At 37.8% G+C, this 14,553-nt stretch overlaps 1 protein-coding gene across 2 annotated transcripts in view; it reads left to right on the top strand.

Annotated features, from left to right (window-relative positions):
• Positions 1–14,553, top strand: part of LOC149151653 (putative aspartyl aminopeptidase) — a 134,011-nt gene that overhangs the window by 69,737 nt on the left and 49,721 nt on the right. For both annotated transcript variants that reach the window (XM_089445733.1, XM_089445734.1), the window contains exons 6-7: positions 8,006–8,158; positions 8,619–8,774. In XM_089445733.1, coding sequence (XP_089301859.1) covers positions 8,006–8,158; positions 8,619–8,774 — 309 coding nt within the window. The remainder of the gene's footprint in view (positions 1–8,005; positions 8,159–8,618; positions 8,775–14,553) is intronic.

The raw sequence follows: 14,553 nt of genomic DNA, 5'->3' as shown, positions 1-14,553 counted from the left end.
AACTATTTAATTATTAATTATTTGAATTCATTAATTAATAAATAAATAGTTAACAATGATTAGTATACTGAAGAGGTATGTCTCAAAAGACATGAGTGTTCATGAAGGGGTACCCACCTTGGTATATATGGGACCCTCAGTTGTAACAATCTCTTATCGATTGTATTCAAACATTCACATATATATTTATTATCCTACGATGGATACTTTTATATTCCAGATATTTTGAATATTCTGCTTTGTATACAAACTTTGTTCGTAATAGATAGCAAATCGATGGGCACTCTGATGGTAACCAACCTAAAGAAGATTGATTCTTCAATATCAAAGTTGTCATACTCTAGACAGTATAGGCAATTGATTGGCTCATTGATGTATTTGGTTAACATTTGACCAAACATCAGCTTTGCTATTAACACCCAAAGCCAGTGCATGGTGGAATTGAGGGAGGTTCCCTGGTTTGCAGCGAAGCACATGCTCAAATATTTGTAGGGCACAATAGGATATGGATTTTAGTACCTTGGTGGAGATGGTGTGAGGTTGCAGGGGTACTCAGATTCAGACTGGGAAGACAATGATACAGATCATAAGAGCACCTGTGGGTGCTACTTTAGTTTGGGGTCAACAGTTATTTCCTAGTTCAGTAGGAAGCAGACCTCAGTAGTACTAAGTTCCGCTGAGGCAGAGTACATGGTGACCAATCTAGCTAGTTGTGAAGCCATTTGGCTTCCCAAGATAATCACATGATGTTTGGTTAGAAGCTTGAGCTGATAGTGATCCACTATGATAACAAGAGTTGTATCAAACTCTCTGAAAATCTAATGTTTCACGACAGGACAAAGCACATCAAGATTAAATATAGCTTCATCAAAGACATGGCGCTGAGGGGAGCAGTCGAGATCCAATGTATTTCTACAGAAGAGCAGTTGGCATACATTTTCACTAAGTGCTTGGTGAAGGGAAAGTTCGTCTGGTTTTGAGACATTCTTGGAGCGGTGGAGAATACTTTCCTCGCTAAGAGGGAGTGTTAGAGTTTGTAGCTCATATAGGTATTTCCATGAGGGTGTCTACTTATGGAAATCGTCATTAAAGTATCCTATGCTTTTTCTGAAGTTCACTTTATTAATTAATTATTAAAGTGAACACTCTTTTATTAAAGTAATTTTTAATTAATAAAGTGACTAAAGTGGGTCAGTTAATAGTTGAATTAAAAGAGAGCCATTGATCTCACGAGTAGATCTCAATTGTTGAAGATTAGGTTTTTGCTTCATGTCAAAGTTATAAAAAAAAGGGAGGGCAAAAAACAAAGACACATTGTACATTCATTTTCACAAGTCACGTTAGTGAAGGAGAAAATCATAGATTTTCTTATCAGCCATCGGCAAGAATTTCAGTAAGGAGAAGGCAGCCAGTGTTCAACAAGGATAAGCATCCAATTAGCAGCATGGAAAAGAGCAGTCTTACAGCGAGCAGAGCAGGCTGTACTGCCATATGGATTTGAGGGTAGGCTACCTTGATTTCTGTGCAAATTGAAATTTTCAGGTTTGCTGTTCATTTGAATAATTCTCAGAGCCATTTTTCCCTGTAAGGGAGCTCTTGTAAGTTCCGAAGAAAATTTGAATGATGAACTGGTCTAAAAGGGCATAAATATTTGTGTACTGTGTGTGATTGCTTTTCTCATTTTCTACTACATGCAAAAATTAATATTACCAACAAGTAACTAGATCTGATCTGTTTGCTTAGGTAGCTAGTTTTAGGATATTTTAACATTTTCCACCCCTTTAGTGTACCTTTTACTTTTTATGATTTATCTTTATTTGGGTGCATAGCTTAGGAGCCCAAGCTTGCTTTGTGTTCTCCAATACCCTTTTAGAATGAGGCAATTTATTGTTCATTAGGGTTGGCACTTTTAGGAATTCCTTTCTTTAGATGAAGCATTAAATGCTTGAGGAACTTGGTGATGGCTAATGCGAGCGGTAGAGCTCATGCTAGGATTTTGCCCACATGCTAAATATAGTCCTAGCCAACTTTTGCGTTTTTCATTTTCATGATTGTGGCTTTATATACTTTTATCTTTTTTTTTAGTTGCATCAACCTCTAGGGCCAAGTTTTTGGGCCCTGACTCAAAGATGTAGATGAAGGGTGCCAATCCTAACGACCAATGATTACCAACTCAAAGAATGGCGATGGATAACATGGGGAGATGGAAAGTGGTAAGTATGAATCATCATGGGCATGCTAATTCAATCAATGCTTTCCTAGTAGTGCCCTTCCTAAACCCTAAGGACTCAGAGGAGGTCCCATTGGACTAGAGTCAAAGGCTAACCTCCCAGGTGAAGTGAAGGCACAAGAATACAATCAAGATTGATCAATCATCCAATTTGCACCGTGATCTATATTAGTATGCCCATAACATTAAATGAAGGAACATGATTGCAAAATGGTGAAAGTACCTGCTGATATATGACCCACCTTCCTTCAAGAAGAAATGTTAGATGGGAGAGATCTGATTGAAGCAATAAGTGGAGGATCATGGCATCATGTTATGTGTTGAACATGTAAGGCTGCATGGCTGGCTGGCTATCCAAGGAGGAGAATTTTTTTTTCTCCTAAAATGGGTAACAATACTTAACTTGTCCAACATGCAATGCAAGTGGTGACAACTTATATGATCTAGGTAGATCCTATGTCACAGGGTTTGTCGAACTTGAACCTTGAACCTCAACAAAATGTTCAGATTTGTCTTAGGTTTGACCAAGTTCGACTTAAACTCACGGTGCTTTGTTTAGTTTGGGAAGGGTTGCCAATTTTGTTAGCTCCTGGCTGCACCCTAGCATTGTTTCCGGGCATTGTCGTCGTCTATGAAAATTCCAGTTGCGCAGTGTATGGTTCGAGGCTCTTTCTCTACTGGTTCCGATGAAAAATTTCATCTATGTTGTATGTCCGGTTCGAGAGTCTCTCTACTACTATGAGGAGAACGACCACTTGTTTTAATTCGAGTAAAGTGTGTGGTCATTTTCTGCTCTCACCTGACGAAGCACTTGCCACAAGAGCAGCTTGACACGTTGGAATTTTCGATGGGCTTGTCCATCTCACTGCGGTTGATCTATTGGTAAGAATTCGGTGATTGGCCCTCTTCCCGTAAAAAGCCATAAGTCTTGAGAAATGATTCCGATTAAGAATGCCCTTATCGTGAACGTGTATATTTTAATTTTTCAAAATATAATGAAGTTTCATGATATATATGTTAAAATTCCCTATTTTTTTAATGGATAAAGTGTGTAGAATTAAATTATTATTTAAATTATATAAATATTTAAGTATGTAGTTTATTATTTTATGATATATTTTATTCTAAAGAATTTTTTTTTAATATATATATATATATATATATATTAAAATTGAATTTAATGGCGAACCTTATTAAAAAATTCGAACTTGAATGTAATATTCCCTTTCCAAAACGTCTTGAAAACTCACATGTAAAATTTTCACTCTGGTTCACTGTGGAATTTCTACAAACAGTTTGTGGGCAAGGCACTAGAGACATATCCTTTCATTCATCTAACTCTGTTAAATGTCTACAGTAATCATTAAATGTCATAAGAATGTTCCCCAAAACCCAGGACTGATTTATATCAACATATATATAGCTGCTACAAGGTTAGTGACATAAGAAATGGGTTGCATTAGGATATGAAATTGGCATATACCACTGATAAACACTTGCTACAGCAATAAGGTAACCATTAGATCGTAAATACCAGTCATACTCATGAGAACGAGAGTGCTGTAGGTTAAGTACAAAAGGGAAGATATCGTAAATACCAGTCATACTCATGAGAACAAGAGTGCTGTAGGTTAAGTACAAAAGGGAGGATACCAGCATATATATATATATATATATATATATATATATTAACATCAAACAATTATAGCATGAAGTTCAGGAAAAAAAATCTGAAATATTAGAGCATGAATAGCATTGACAAACAGTGGTCTGCTTCAGCTGGAGTTCCTTGGTGATATCAATGACTTAAATGTTCATCTACAGGAGCAACACGTCTCTCTAATCCCACAGTGACTCAGCCTACCAGAATACAACATATCTGCCCCATCAATATTCATTTAAATTCTGCTCATATGCTGATATAAATGTTGATGCCCAGGTTGATAATACGCTGCTAGTTTAGAAGGAGAAACACTGCCTCAAGAATCAACATAAGCCTGAAGGAATTGGCCTCCTTTCTCTTGCACAAGGGATTTCCGGAATAACAAATAGTGATCAGACCTCTCAACTGAGTATTTGGCACCAGAGAAATCCCAACTCAGCCACTAGAGATTTGTATTATTCTCCTTGTGCAATTCAACCTCTTGGCATTAATAAATTCAGCCTTCTTGCTGCCTATAGAACACGGCCTCTGCTAGAATAAAAACTCCAGAAATGATAAGCTTTGAACTTGGGTATGTATGCTGTAAGGTGTACAGGAATGCAGCCCACTTACTTTGTAGTAACTCGACCCCCTGTTCTGATCAAAGGCTTAGCAACAAATGTGAGGAATCAGCCTGCTATCCAATGCACCAAATGTGAAATAAATCTTAAATATTATCCTGAGCGAATGGCATTGCAAAACCCAACTTGGCCTCTATATAACTTGTGCACTCCTCTGAACAATGTGGCCATTGACGAGACAGTAAGAACTTCAGGAAATCGATCCCTTGGAGATAGTAATCCTGCAAACACTAAGTCAAACTTGCTTACACCTGCATTACACACAATGGAAAATCTGAAATGATTTCCCCCAATAGCTAACTAGGGTGGCACTGGAAGTCCACCGAAATTAGTTTAGAGTTTCGCTTGAAACTCCCTTGAGTTTCTTCCCAATGTCAAATAGAAATGATAGGAATATGATACTTTGCCATTGAGTTCCTCCTCCCTTTATAATTCTTCATGGAGCCTCGCTTTAGCCTCTAGAGACTCCCTTTTTCCTTATTATTATATTGGTGGGGGCCATTTTCCACTTTTTGCCGCCATTTAAATATAATAATAATTTTTTGCCATTCCAATAAAATAATAATCTCCTTCCATTCCCCAAGAAAGTATTACTTCGCCGCCATTCTCCAAAATAATAATTTATCTCCCTTTTCTAATAAAATATTATTTTGCCGCCATTCTCCATTAAAATAATAATTTCCACTTTTCCTTCACAAAAATAAATATTTTCTTCTTTTTATTTAATATATCCAAAATTTTGCAAAATCCCTAAGTGATTTTTGCATGGACAAAATGGGAACATCACATTGAGTCGAATTTAATTCTTGTCGAATTCGAACTCAAACCCTAACCATGTGACATTGTGTAGATCTGATAGTCACAGGGTCTATCTAAGAGAGTCCCTATTCGATTGCTTGCTTCCTTCTTTTCCCCTGATCTTAGTGGCATATCACTATAAGTGATTTGCCAAGTCCCATGTAACATCAGTGCCTAGACCTATGTGGTGGCACAAGTTACAACCAATAAAGTGACACCCATGAGGGCTTATGAGAGGCTTTGTTTAGGGCATAGTTTTGCCACTCAACCCTCCATCTGCTTGAGTACTTAGAAATCCATAACCGGACTCTTCCCGATGACCTCAAGTGTTGGGAAAGTTCTCTTAGATGTTTGGCTTCTGCTAGGATTGCACATCTAAGCTTCCACCTAGGTTTCTCTCCAGAAGAGATTAATAGATAGTGTATATCATTTCCTTCCTGGTCTTTGATAACTTTGTTAGGGAGTCTAATTCTTCCTCCTCCCCTTATTTTACTTCTGCTTCTTGCTACGATGTGCCTTGACATCTGTACTCTTTGCTCACTGTGGGTTTTGCGTTTGCATTACTTTTTTAATTACTATTGGCTAGCTCTGTAGCTCTTTTTATACTCTTTGTAGTTTAGCAATATGAATTGCTTTTGTACTCTCACCATGTGTTGGCAACTTGGCACCTAAGTCACCTGACACGGGGATTCGGGATTCGTAGGATTCGGGATTCGTGGTGTCGGATTCGGACACGTTGACCCCCCGGAATAGGACATGTAGGATTCGTTATATATTATTTTATTAAAATATATATATATATATATATTTAAAATATATATATATATATATATATATATATTAAAAATTAGATATTTCTTACACAAATTTTAATTAATGATACAAATTTATTGATTTCAAATATAGATCTTCATCTATAGCTATTAGCATGCATAGTACATACAAAATTCAAATACATGTCAATCTATTATCTATTTCTTATGCTTGGCCCTCTTGCCACCACAAGAAATGTCTAATTTTTTAGTCTTGTTGGAAAATCAGGATCTTCGTCATTAATATCACCCTCTAAGCATTAATATCCAAAGGTATCTTTGCCATTACCTCTGTATCTGTATAGGGATCTTTGTCATTAATATCACCCTTTAAGCATTAACATAAGATAGAACAAGCATAACATGTCGAGTCAAGATTTTGTTTGAGTGATGCGTACATTTTTAGGAGGGTCATGATACAGGAGTTCAATGACCAATGTCACTAACATCAAGGTACATAGAGGGATTGGTGCTCTTGATTAAATACGAGTTCCATACCCTAATACATGACAAAATTCAATGGAAACATTGCAATCCCCCAATCCTAAAATCCTGAAAAACTGATAAGTCTGCTGGATTTTGAATGAAATCTAAAATTCTACTTTCTCCATATGAAATCCAATGAGGCTGGAACCATTCTCAAACATCCTGAGTCATTTCATGGTAATGTTAAAAATTTAAGTAAAAGGATGAAAATGAAGATTAAGGAGAATTGACAACATTCTCTTTAATCTTCATTTTCATCCTTTTACTTTAAGAATTTAACATTACCATGAATAGCATATCAATACTAGGGCCTAGACTTGATCATTAAGCTGCCAAAACGCTTGCCAAATGAAAATATGCATGGCTGTAATGACCAAATGCGGCCTTTTCATACCCGTGCAGGTCACTTTTGCCGCCTAACGAGTCCTGGAAAACAAGACACGCTGCCAAAATCGTGACACACAGTCGGATTCGACGTGTCAAAATAGGACACGACGTGTCATGGTTTTTGGACACGAATCTCAAGAGAATCGTGTCGGACACGATGGATTCGGGATTCGTGGGGCCTATAGGACGAATCCGGTTATGTAGGTTGGCACTGAGTCCCATTGACCTATTGAGGTCATTTGTTGGCCATTAATAAATTTGTTTATCTTCACCTTAGTCACAAGTTTGTTGACATGTCTGACGAGAGTGTCCAGTGTTGTCCAAGATAGAGTGAAAGTTGAGGCTGACTTTCAAGTCTTAATAATGGTCTATTTATCATTAGCTGCCTTTAGAAAAACGTACCAATTTGGTTACTAAGTTATTGGAGGATGGAGGAATTGCTATAATTTGATGGTTATGACAATGTTCTGACAAATATATATATATTTTATTGTCATTTATATAGAATTTTAATATCTATCTGAAAGCAACTCCTTTTATTGCTTATTTAGTGTAGGCCATATACATAGCTGACAGGAAGGTAGATCCTTATGGCAGTAAATTCATATCACAGAAGAATGGAATTTTTGTATCAGATTGAGAGGTGCTATGATGTCAGTGGTTTGCAAAGAGTACTTAACTCGTTGGTAAATCTGGCATTTTGAATGGTCTTGTTTTGAACCAAATGATCAGGAATTTGATCAGATTGGCATTCATGGTGAGACATGGCTGTTTAAATTTTTCTTTTTGTTGCTTTGCCACACTGGATATTTTCGGTGTAGGCCAATAGGAAAATTTATCAGTGGAGAGCTTGTGTTGGATCTTGGAATTTGCTTTGTTCTTCAGAGTTATATTTGTTAGAATCAATGTATGTCTGGAAATGGTGATCTTTTTCGTATTTTTAGGAAGCAATGCATAATTTATATTTCTGAGCAATACTGTTAATGAAATGGTAATTGATCTTTCACAGGCTGAAGTTAATAGGCTAGCTGTATCAAATGATAAATGCACAGAAAGCAATGAAGATGTTCATGTAGATGCTAACCAAAAGGCAGGGCAAGAAACGAATATAGTAGAAGGTGACGATTCTGAGAGCATGCAGCACCATTTGCTTTTACTACAGGTATGTAAACGTTAAGAGTTTGGAAAAAAAATGATTCCTAGTCTTTAGAAGAATTCCTTGAAACTTTTTGTACATGGCATGACCTGGGTGGAATTTTTTTCAGTCAAAATTCTGACCAGAGTCATGAATGCTTATACCATTTAGGTGATTCCTTTCTGGTGGCCCTTAATGAATGTTGTTCTGGTGATCTACAATGAATATTAGGGAAATTATAGTTTATTCTTCGCTTTCATGTCTCGACTTTCAAGTCTCAACTCATAGCATGCATATGGTGCTTTAATAAGTAATGCACTCAATGCTGCGCCTTTAATATTTGTAATTTCAATGTTGTTTAAACTTGAATTCAGATCTTTAGAATATCACTTAACTACATATTTTTCATTAAAATTGACACAAATTTAATATATTACAATAAATACTGTATGTCACCATTCTGCTTCTTCTGCTTTGATTCTTGCAGTTGATTGCGAGTAGGATTGGCTGCAAACCAGAAGAAATATGTGATTTTGAATTACAACTATGTGATACACAACCAAGTGTAATTGCTGGCATTGCAAATGAATTCATATTTTCAGGCCGTCTTGATAACCTTTGCATGTCATTCTGTGCACTAAAGGTGAGCAATTTTTTTTTTTTTTGATTGCTCTCAAGGAATTTTATATAAAGTTATTCGTATCTGTCTATTCTTTGATGTTCTATAATTGTGTCTTTCCTGCCAGTGTCCATTGCTTTGATGGAAAAATCGTTTAGTTAGGACAAGCATGGTAGCATAGATAATGTATTATTAGTAGTTGCATTTTCCAGCTCCTAGAGTCTAGAGACACAAGGACAAAAGTGTTTGATACAGTTGCATGGACTCATCTATCCTAGTTTCGGCCACACGCAAATCTTGGCAGATTTAATTCTTTATAAGGGAAAATTGTTGCAGTTCTGCAACTATAGTTTAAAAAGTTTCACCTTTTCATATCTACACTGAGGTGCACCTATGCAACACTTTACCACCATAGAAATGCACTTAGAAACAAACATTATTTTTAAGAAATTCATGAATCATGATCTTACGCAGGAAATAATTGATAGCAATGTTTTAAAACTCCGACTCCGGTTTGGAAACGGCTGAGGGTCGGCTTCAACTCTGACTCCGACTCGGTATCGACTCGGCTGGTTTGATTTCAATGACTCGGTCGTTGTAAAAAATACATTAAATATGATTTATTATTATTATTATTAAAAACATAATTTTAAAGATTTTCATTCATGTTTCCAAACACAAAGCTTTAGAATATAGAGAGAATACAACATATGATCGAAGTAGTCTCATGAATATATCCATTATATCAAAATGGCACCCAGTGCACTGTCCAATACAAAGTTCATACTTAGCTACCAATGCCAGGATTCTTTTCTGCCTCAGCCCAAGGACAATCACTAGACTACAACAACAATAATACCAATTCTCTGCAGCCAATCGTAGCTTCCCAAATGATAAGCCAATGAACTGATCAACAAATGTCTTCAAATTTGTGCCTTTGCTATAGGACGACCTGTCTCATGCTTCTACCTAGACTGCTGGAGATGATTTCAATCAGAGGTAAATATGTATCTATTAGTCCATAACAATCAGAGGTAAATATGTATCTATTAGTCCATTGCTAGAATGTTTACCTTTTTAAAAACATTGTATGGCTCAAGGCATTGTTTCAGTTGTCTAATTCATGCCACTAGGATAAGCATACTTCAGGCGTGTAATTTTCAAAACTTTTTCACAGTGATAGATTACTTTAGGGCTATAAATATGCAATAAACAACAACCCAACTGTTGATATGTAGGAGGCAGAACAACTTTTGACAAATGTGCTTCAGGATCTTTTTCAAAGAGCCGAGCCGACCGGGTTGTTACCGAGCCAATTGAGTTGTTACCGAGCCGACCGAGTTATTACTGAGTCGGCCGGGTCGATGACTAACTCGGCCGGCCCGGTAACAACCCGGCCAACAGTTCCGTTTCAGCCACCGGGCTGGCCAACAGTTCCGTTTCGGCCACCGGGCTAGCCAACCGTTCCGTTTCGGCCACCGAGCTGGCCAACCGTTCTGTTCTGGCTCAGTAACAACTTTGTCAGCCATTCTGTTTCAGTCTGGCTTGGTCGAGTTGGAGTCAGCTCAGCCATTTTTTAAAACAATGATTGATAGTAGAAGGCAACCTGCATTTACTTTTTTATTTTCTATTTATTTTTAACATACAAGCAAAAGTTCTATTGTATTTACTATTTACCATAACTAGTTCAATTATACATGCCTCTCCTCATAGACAATTGGAAGAACCAGCTGGAAATGTGGGTTAAACTGTTACAACCAAGGGTCAATAATGATCTTTATTCTATGAAAGCTATGTAAAAACATTATCAAAATGTAACCAGATAGAGTGTGAACTTGAAATCCAACTGTCTCATACTTCTTCATCCTGATGATTGGCTCGTGGGGCTTGGTTCCAATCCTTTGTTCCTTGCCCTTTGCAGAGGTTTCCCCTGTTGCATGCCTCTCAGAGGCTTCATTCCTTTGGAGAAGGAATTGGTAATTCTCATTGAGCTTCTTTAGCTCAACATAGATATCTCTAAGAACCTCAGTGTTCCTTCCCTCAAGTTCATCATAGGGCCAGACTACATATTCCTTTGTTTGCTAATACAACTCTAGAAATCTGGAGAACTTTGTAGTTCTGCTCAATGTTGCACGAAGCAGGGATGTTTTTGGAAGCGAAGCGTTGGAAGCGTCTATTATATATATATATATGCATTTATATTAAAAAAACATTCAAAATATCAAATTAGTTTTAGAAGATATGAAAACATGCATATTTGTACATAAATCACGATAGATATGGCATCCATTGTACATCGATGATTAATTATTCAAGCATCAACCATCTAGACTCTAGCAATTATAAACATACATCAATTTTTTAAGAATATCATAGATTATAGAAGGTAGGAAGTACCAACATTTTAAACATATAATAGAAAGTAGACATGTAGAAGATAAATTCATAAAACATTCAAATAACTTATCTAGCAAGCGAGCAATTGTCAACATGAGTCATAACCAAATTTCAAATAGTAATGTTTACAAAATGGGCCACTTGGTCACCACCAACTACACACTAAACTAGGAAGACTTAAAAGTTCAAATTCACAACACTAAAGTCTAACACTCTAATCTATCATCTATAGAGTCTAGACTATGACAAAAATAGTGAACTGTGAATATATCTACTAATCTCTCCTCCTTACACCATGACCACTACATGAGCCTCCACGTGGTGGCAGTGAAGAAGATGGTGGTCGTGGAAGTTGTGGAACTGAAGATGAAGCCCCTGTTGTTGCTATTGAAGAATGGAACATGGGGACCATGGCACCGGATGGGGGTGTCGTCTCATATCGATCATCATCATCCTGGATAAGAGCGTCCTCCAATTGCTCTAATTGTAACACTCCATCCTCCAAATTGGCCTCCTCAGGATTTTTGTCCCAAAGCATAAAGTCTTTATTATCTTTTCCTCCTCATAGTAATGGGACAACAATCACCGATTTACATTTAACTTGTTACTTTTAACACTGTGGATGGAACTATAGGTGCTCCAATGCCTCTCTGTAGAAGAAGTGTTTACCACTTGTGATAGCATTTGTATTGCGAAAGATTATAGAAATGGAGTAGCACTTCCATGCATGTTCCACCACTCAAGAGAAGACATTTCCTCGATCTCTACTTGCATGATTGGTCCCAAATGCACTAGTGCCAAGGATATAGTTGCTCAATTGTTTCCATATCATGTCACGCTCCTCATCAGGGACTAATTTATTTAATGCTTTCATATAACCAACAATAACCTTTGGATCTTGGTGTGGCTTTCTCTTGGTCCCCCCACCAAGTGTTGGTGTTGAAATCCATGATGGATGATAGTATCTAGGTGTAAGAACATATTCCAAGGCATGCAATGGAATGCTTAGCATTTCCCCATGTTTTTCCACCTCTGCACGAATATAATTGTACAAGGTGATATCTCTAGGCTCAACAATGTCTTTAATCTTCCCCAACATGCTATCAATCTGCTCATATACCTCCCCAATTACTAGCCGATCTAAATCTGCAAACTTGATCATTTAATAAATTGGCTTGATGAATTGCAAAACATATTTGACCTGTGACCAAAAATAACTATCAAGAACAATGTCCTTGATTATATTAGCACCATCTCTATTAGTGCTCATCTCATCCCATGAATCACATGTCACCATAGCAGTTAAAGCTTGTCTCACCTTCACTAGCCACCTAAAGGTGAGGTAATAGCTTGCAAATCTAGTTTTTGAAAGTTTAAGCAACTACAACTTGGAGTAAGTGCCATAAAAGTAGTTGACCCTTGTATGCCCTGTGACATATTTAATGAGTTGCTTCCCTTTCTTGTAAAGCTGATTAATCCATCCACATTCTTTATGCTTCACAATATCATGCATCAAAAGGTTCAATGTGTGCACCAAGCACCTAGACTAAGAGATGTGTGGATGAGTACGCTCAATGATTTTTCTTGCTCCCTTACAATATGCTGCATTATTTGTGATCACTTGAACCACATTATTAGGACCAACATCATTGATTGTTTTCAATAGAAGATTTGCAATGTTTTGAGAAGATGCAGTGATGGAGGAGTCATGGATTGCAAGAAACATCGCTAGCAGAACAACAAGAACATTTATCAAATTTTGGTTTCTAACATTTGATACCCCACAATCTGTAATGATCCTAAACAAGAATGTAAGTGATATACAAAGCATGCAAACAATCCAACAATTAGAAAAACGAAATATACATTAAGCACCCATGGAAACACTAGAAATAGAGAATTGTTGAGCCGTTTTATTACTTCTTCAGGAGCAAAATAAAATAGTAAAATAGAATGGTGCACCTAGGCTTGTCTCAATGGACAAGCTTGACAAAACCCAGGTGAGAAAATGCTGAATTGAAGTCTGCTACAACTGCTGCACCAAATGAACTACGTTGCCCAAGAAAACTGCTCTGTCTGCTGACTTCGAAGGTTTGGAATCACTGCTTCCCGTGCTTAGAAAATTATGGAATTTCAGCGCTTTGCTTCTTGGCCTAAACCCAAAAAAACCCACGAATGAATTGGCCAAATGTTGACCTCGGAATTTTGGCCCAAATTCCCCTTAGCTTCTCTAGCTGTTGGCTGTGTTGGGACCCCTGTTTGATCTACCCAAAAAATTCTATAAAATCAGGAGTGTGATCCTTGCCCAAAACCTAGAAAACCCAGAAAGGGTTTCCCTTGGTTCCAACCTTAAAAATTGACTTTTCACAGCTTGGCCCTCCTCCAATTTCGAATTCTGTTGCTGTGGTTGATCCTGTCAATCTTTGCTCTCCCAACTCCAACAATCCTCCTCAAGTGGCCCTCCAAGTGATCTCCTACTTCTCCCGGCTAGCTCCAACTCTACAATTCCGTCCTCCAACTCCCACGTGAGCCTAGTGGCGGCTCTCTGCACAGGCCCAGGGTAACTGTAAATCGAACTGCTGGGATCCTGGCTCTCCAAAACTCACAAGAAAGGTTGACCCTTTGTTGCTCTCCCAATCCTCTAACTCTCCCGACAAATGCTTGATCACTAATAGCTCCAAACTCCCCTCCGTATTCTCCTGCTAGCCAGAAATACGCACTCCTTGTTGTGGCTAAATGGTAGCGCTGTACACACTCCCGGAACTCTTGAAATACTTATGGAACTGCCTCTCTAGGGTGGGCACGGATGGTTCCCTGAATTAGAGGTTGAATCTCCCACTTGAGAGATTCATGGCTAAACAGCCGGTTGACTCAGCGAAACAGCGGAGCGAACAATCAAGTAATTTTGATTGCAAGGTGTAAGAATGAATCCAAAATGAGAGTCACTCCATCCTTATAACTCCTTGGGCCTCCCTAGCCTCATGTGGGCTTCTCCATCCACCTATTTGACTTTCCCTCCAAGCTATTTGAATGGGCCAATTCGAACTCCCATGTCGGTGGCCCCCACATTCCACTAGCAACCAAATAATGTTGAATTACCTCCTAAGTCCCTGAGTCGAAAATGATGGGTTCTCTTCCTTAGCCAAAATTGTGCAAAATTGTGTAGCAACACCCTGTTACAAATGTGCTTGAGAAGGGACATGACACAATCTACCCACTCATTTGTAAAATATGTCAAATCTCTTTGAACCTTTGCTTTTTCTCAGTCTAATAACACAGTTCTAGCTTTCTCATAGGTGGGGCACTTGTATCCTTTTGGGGCTTCATTGATGGCCTTAATCAAATAATACTAGTAGGAAAAGTGAATTACATTGGATGATATACCACAAGCACAAAGAAACCCGAC

This window comes from Pinus tabuliformis, chromosome 9 (assembly GCF_031772625.1).
Source record: "Pinus tabuliformis cultivar Carrire ecotype Pingquan chromosome 9, CPIR1, whole genome shotgun sequence".
In the NCBI taxonomy this organism is placed as follows: Eukaryota; Viridiplantae; Streptophyta; class Pinopsida; order Pinales; family Pinaceae; genus Pinus; species Pinus tabuliformis.
Note: the sequence above shows the minus strand (reverse complement) of the source record. Positions and strands in the feature narration are given on the sequence as shown.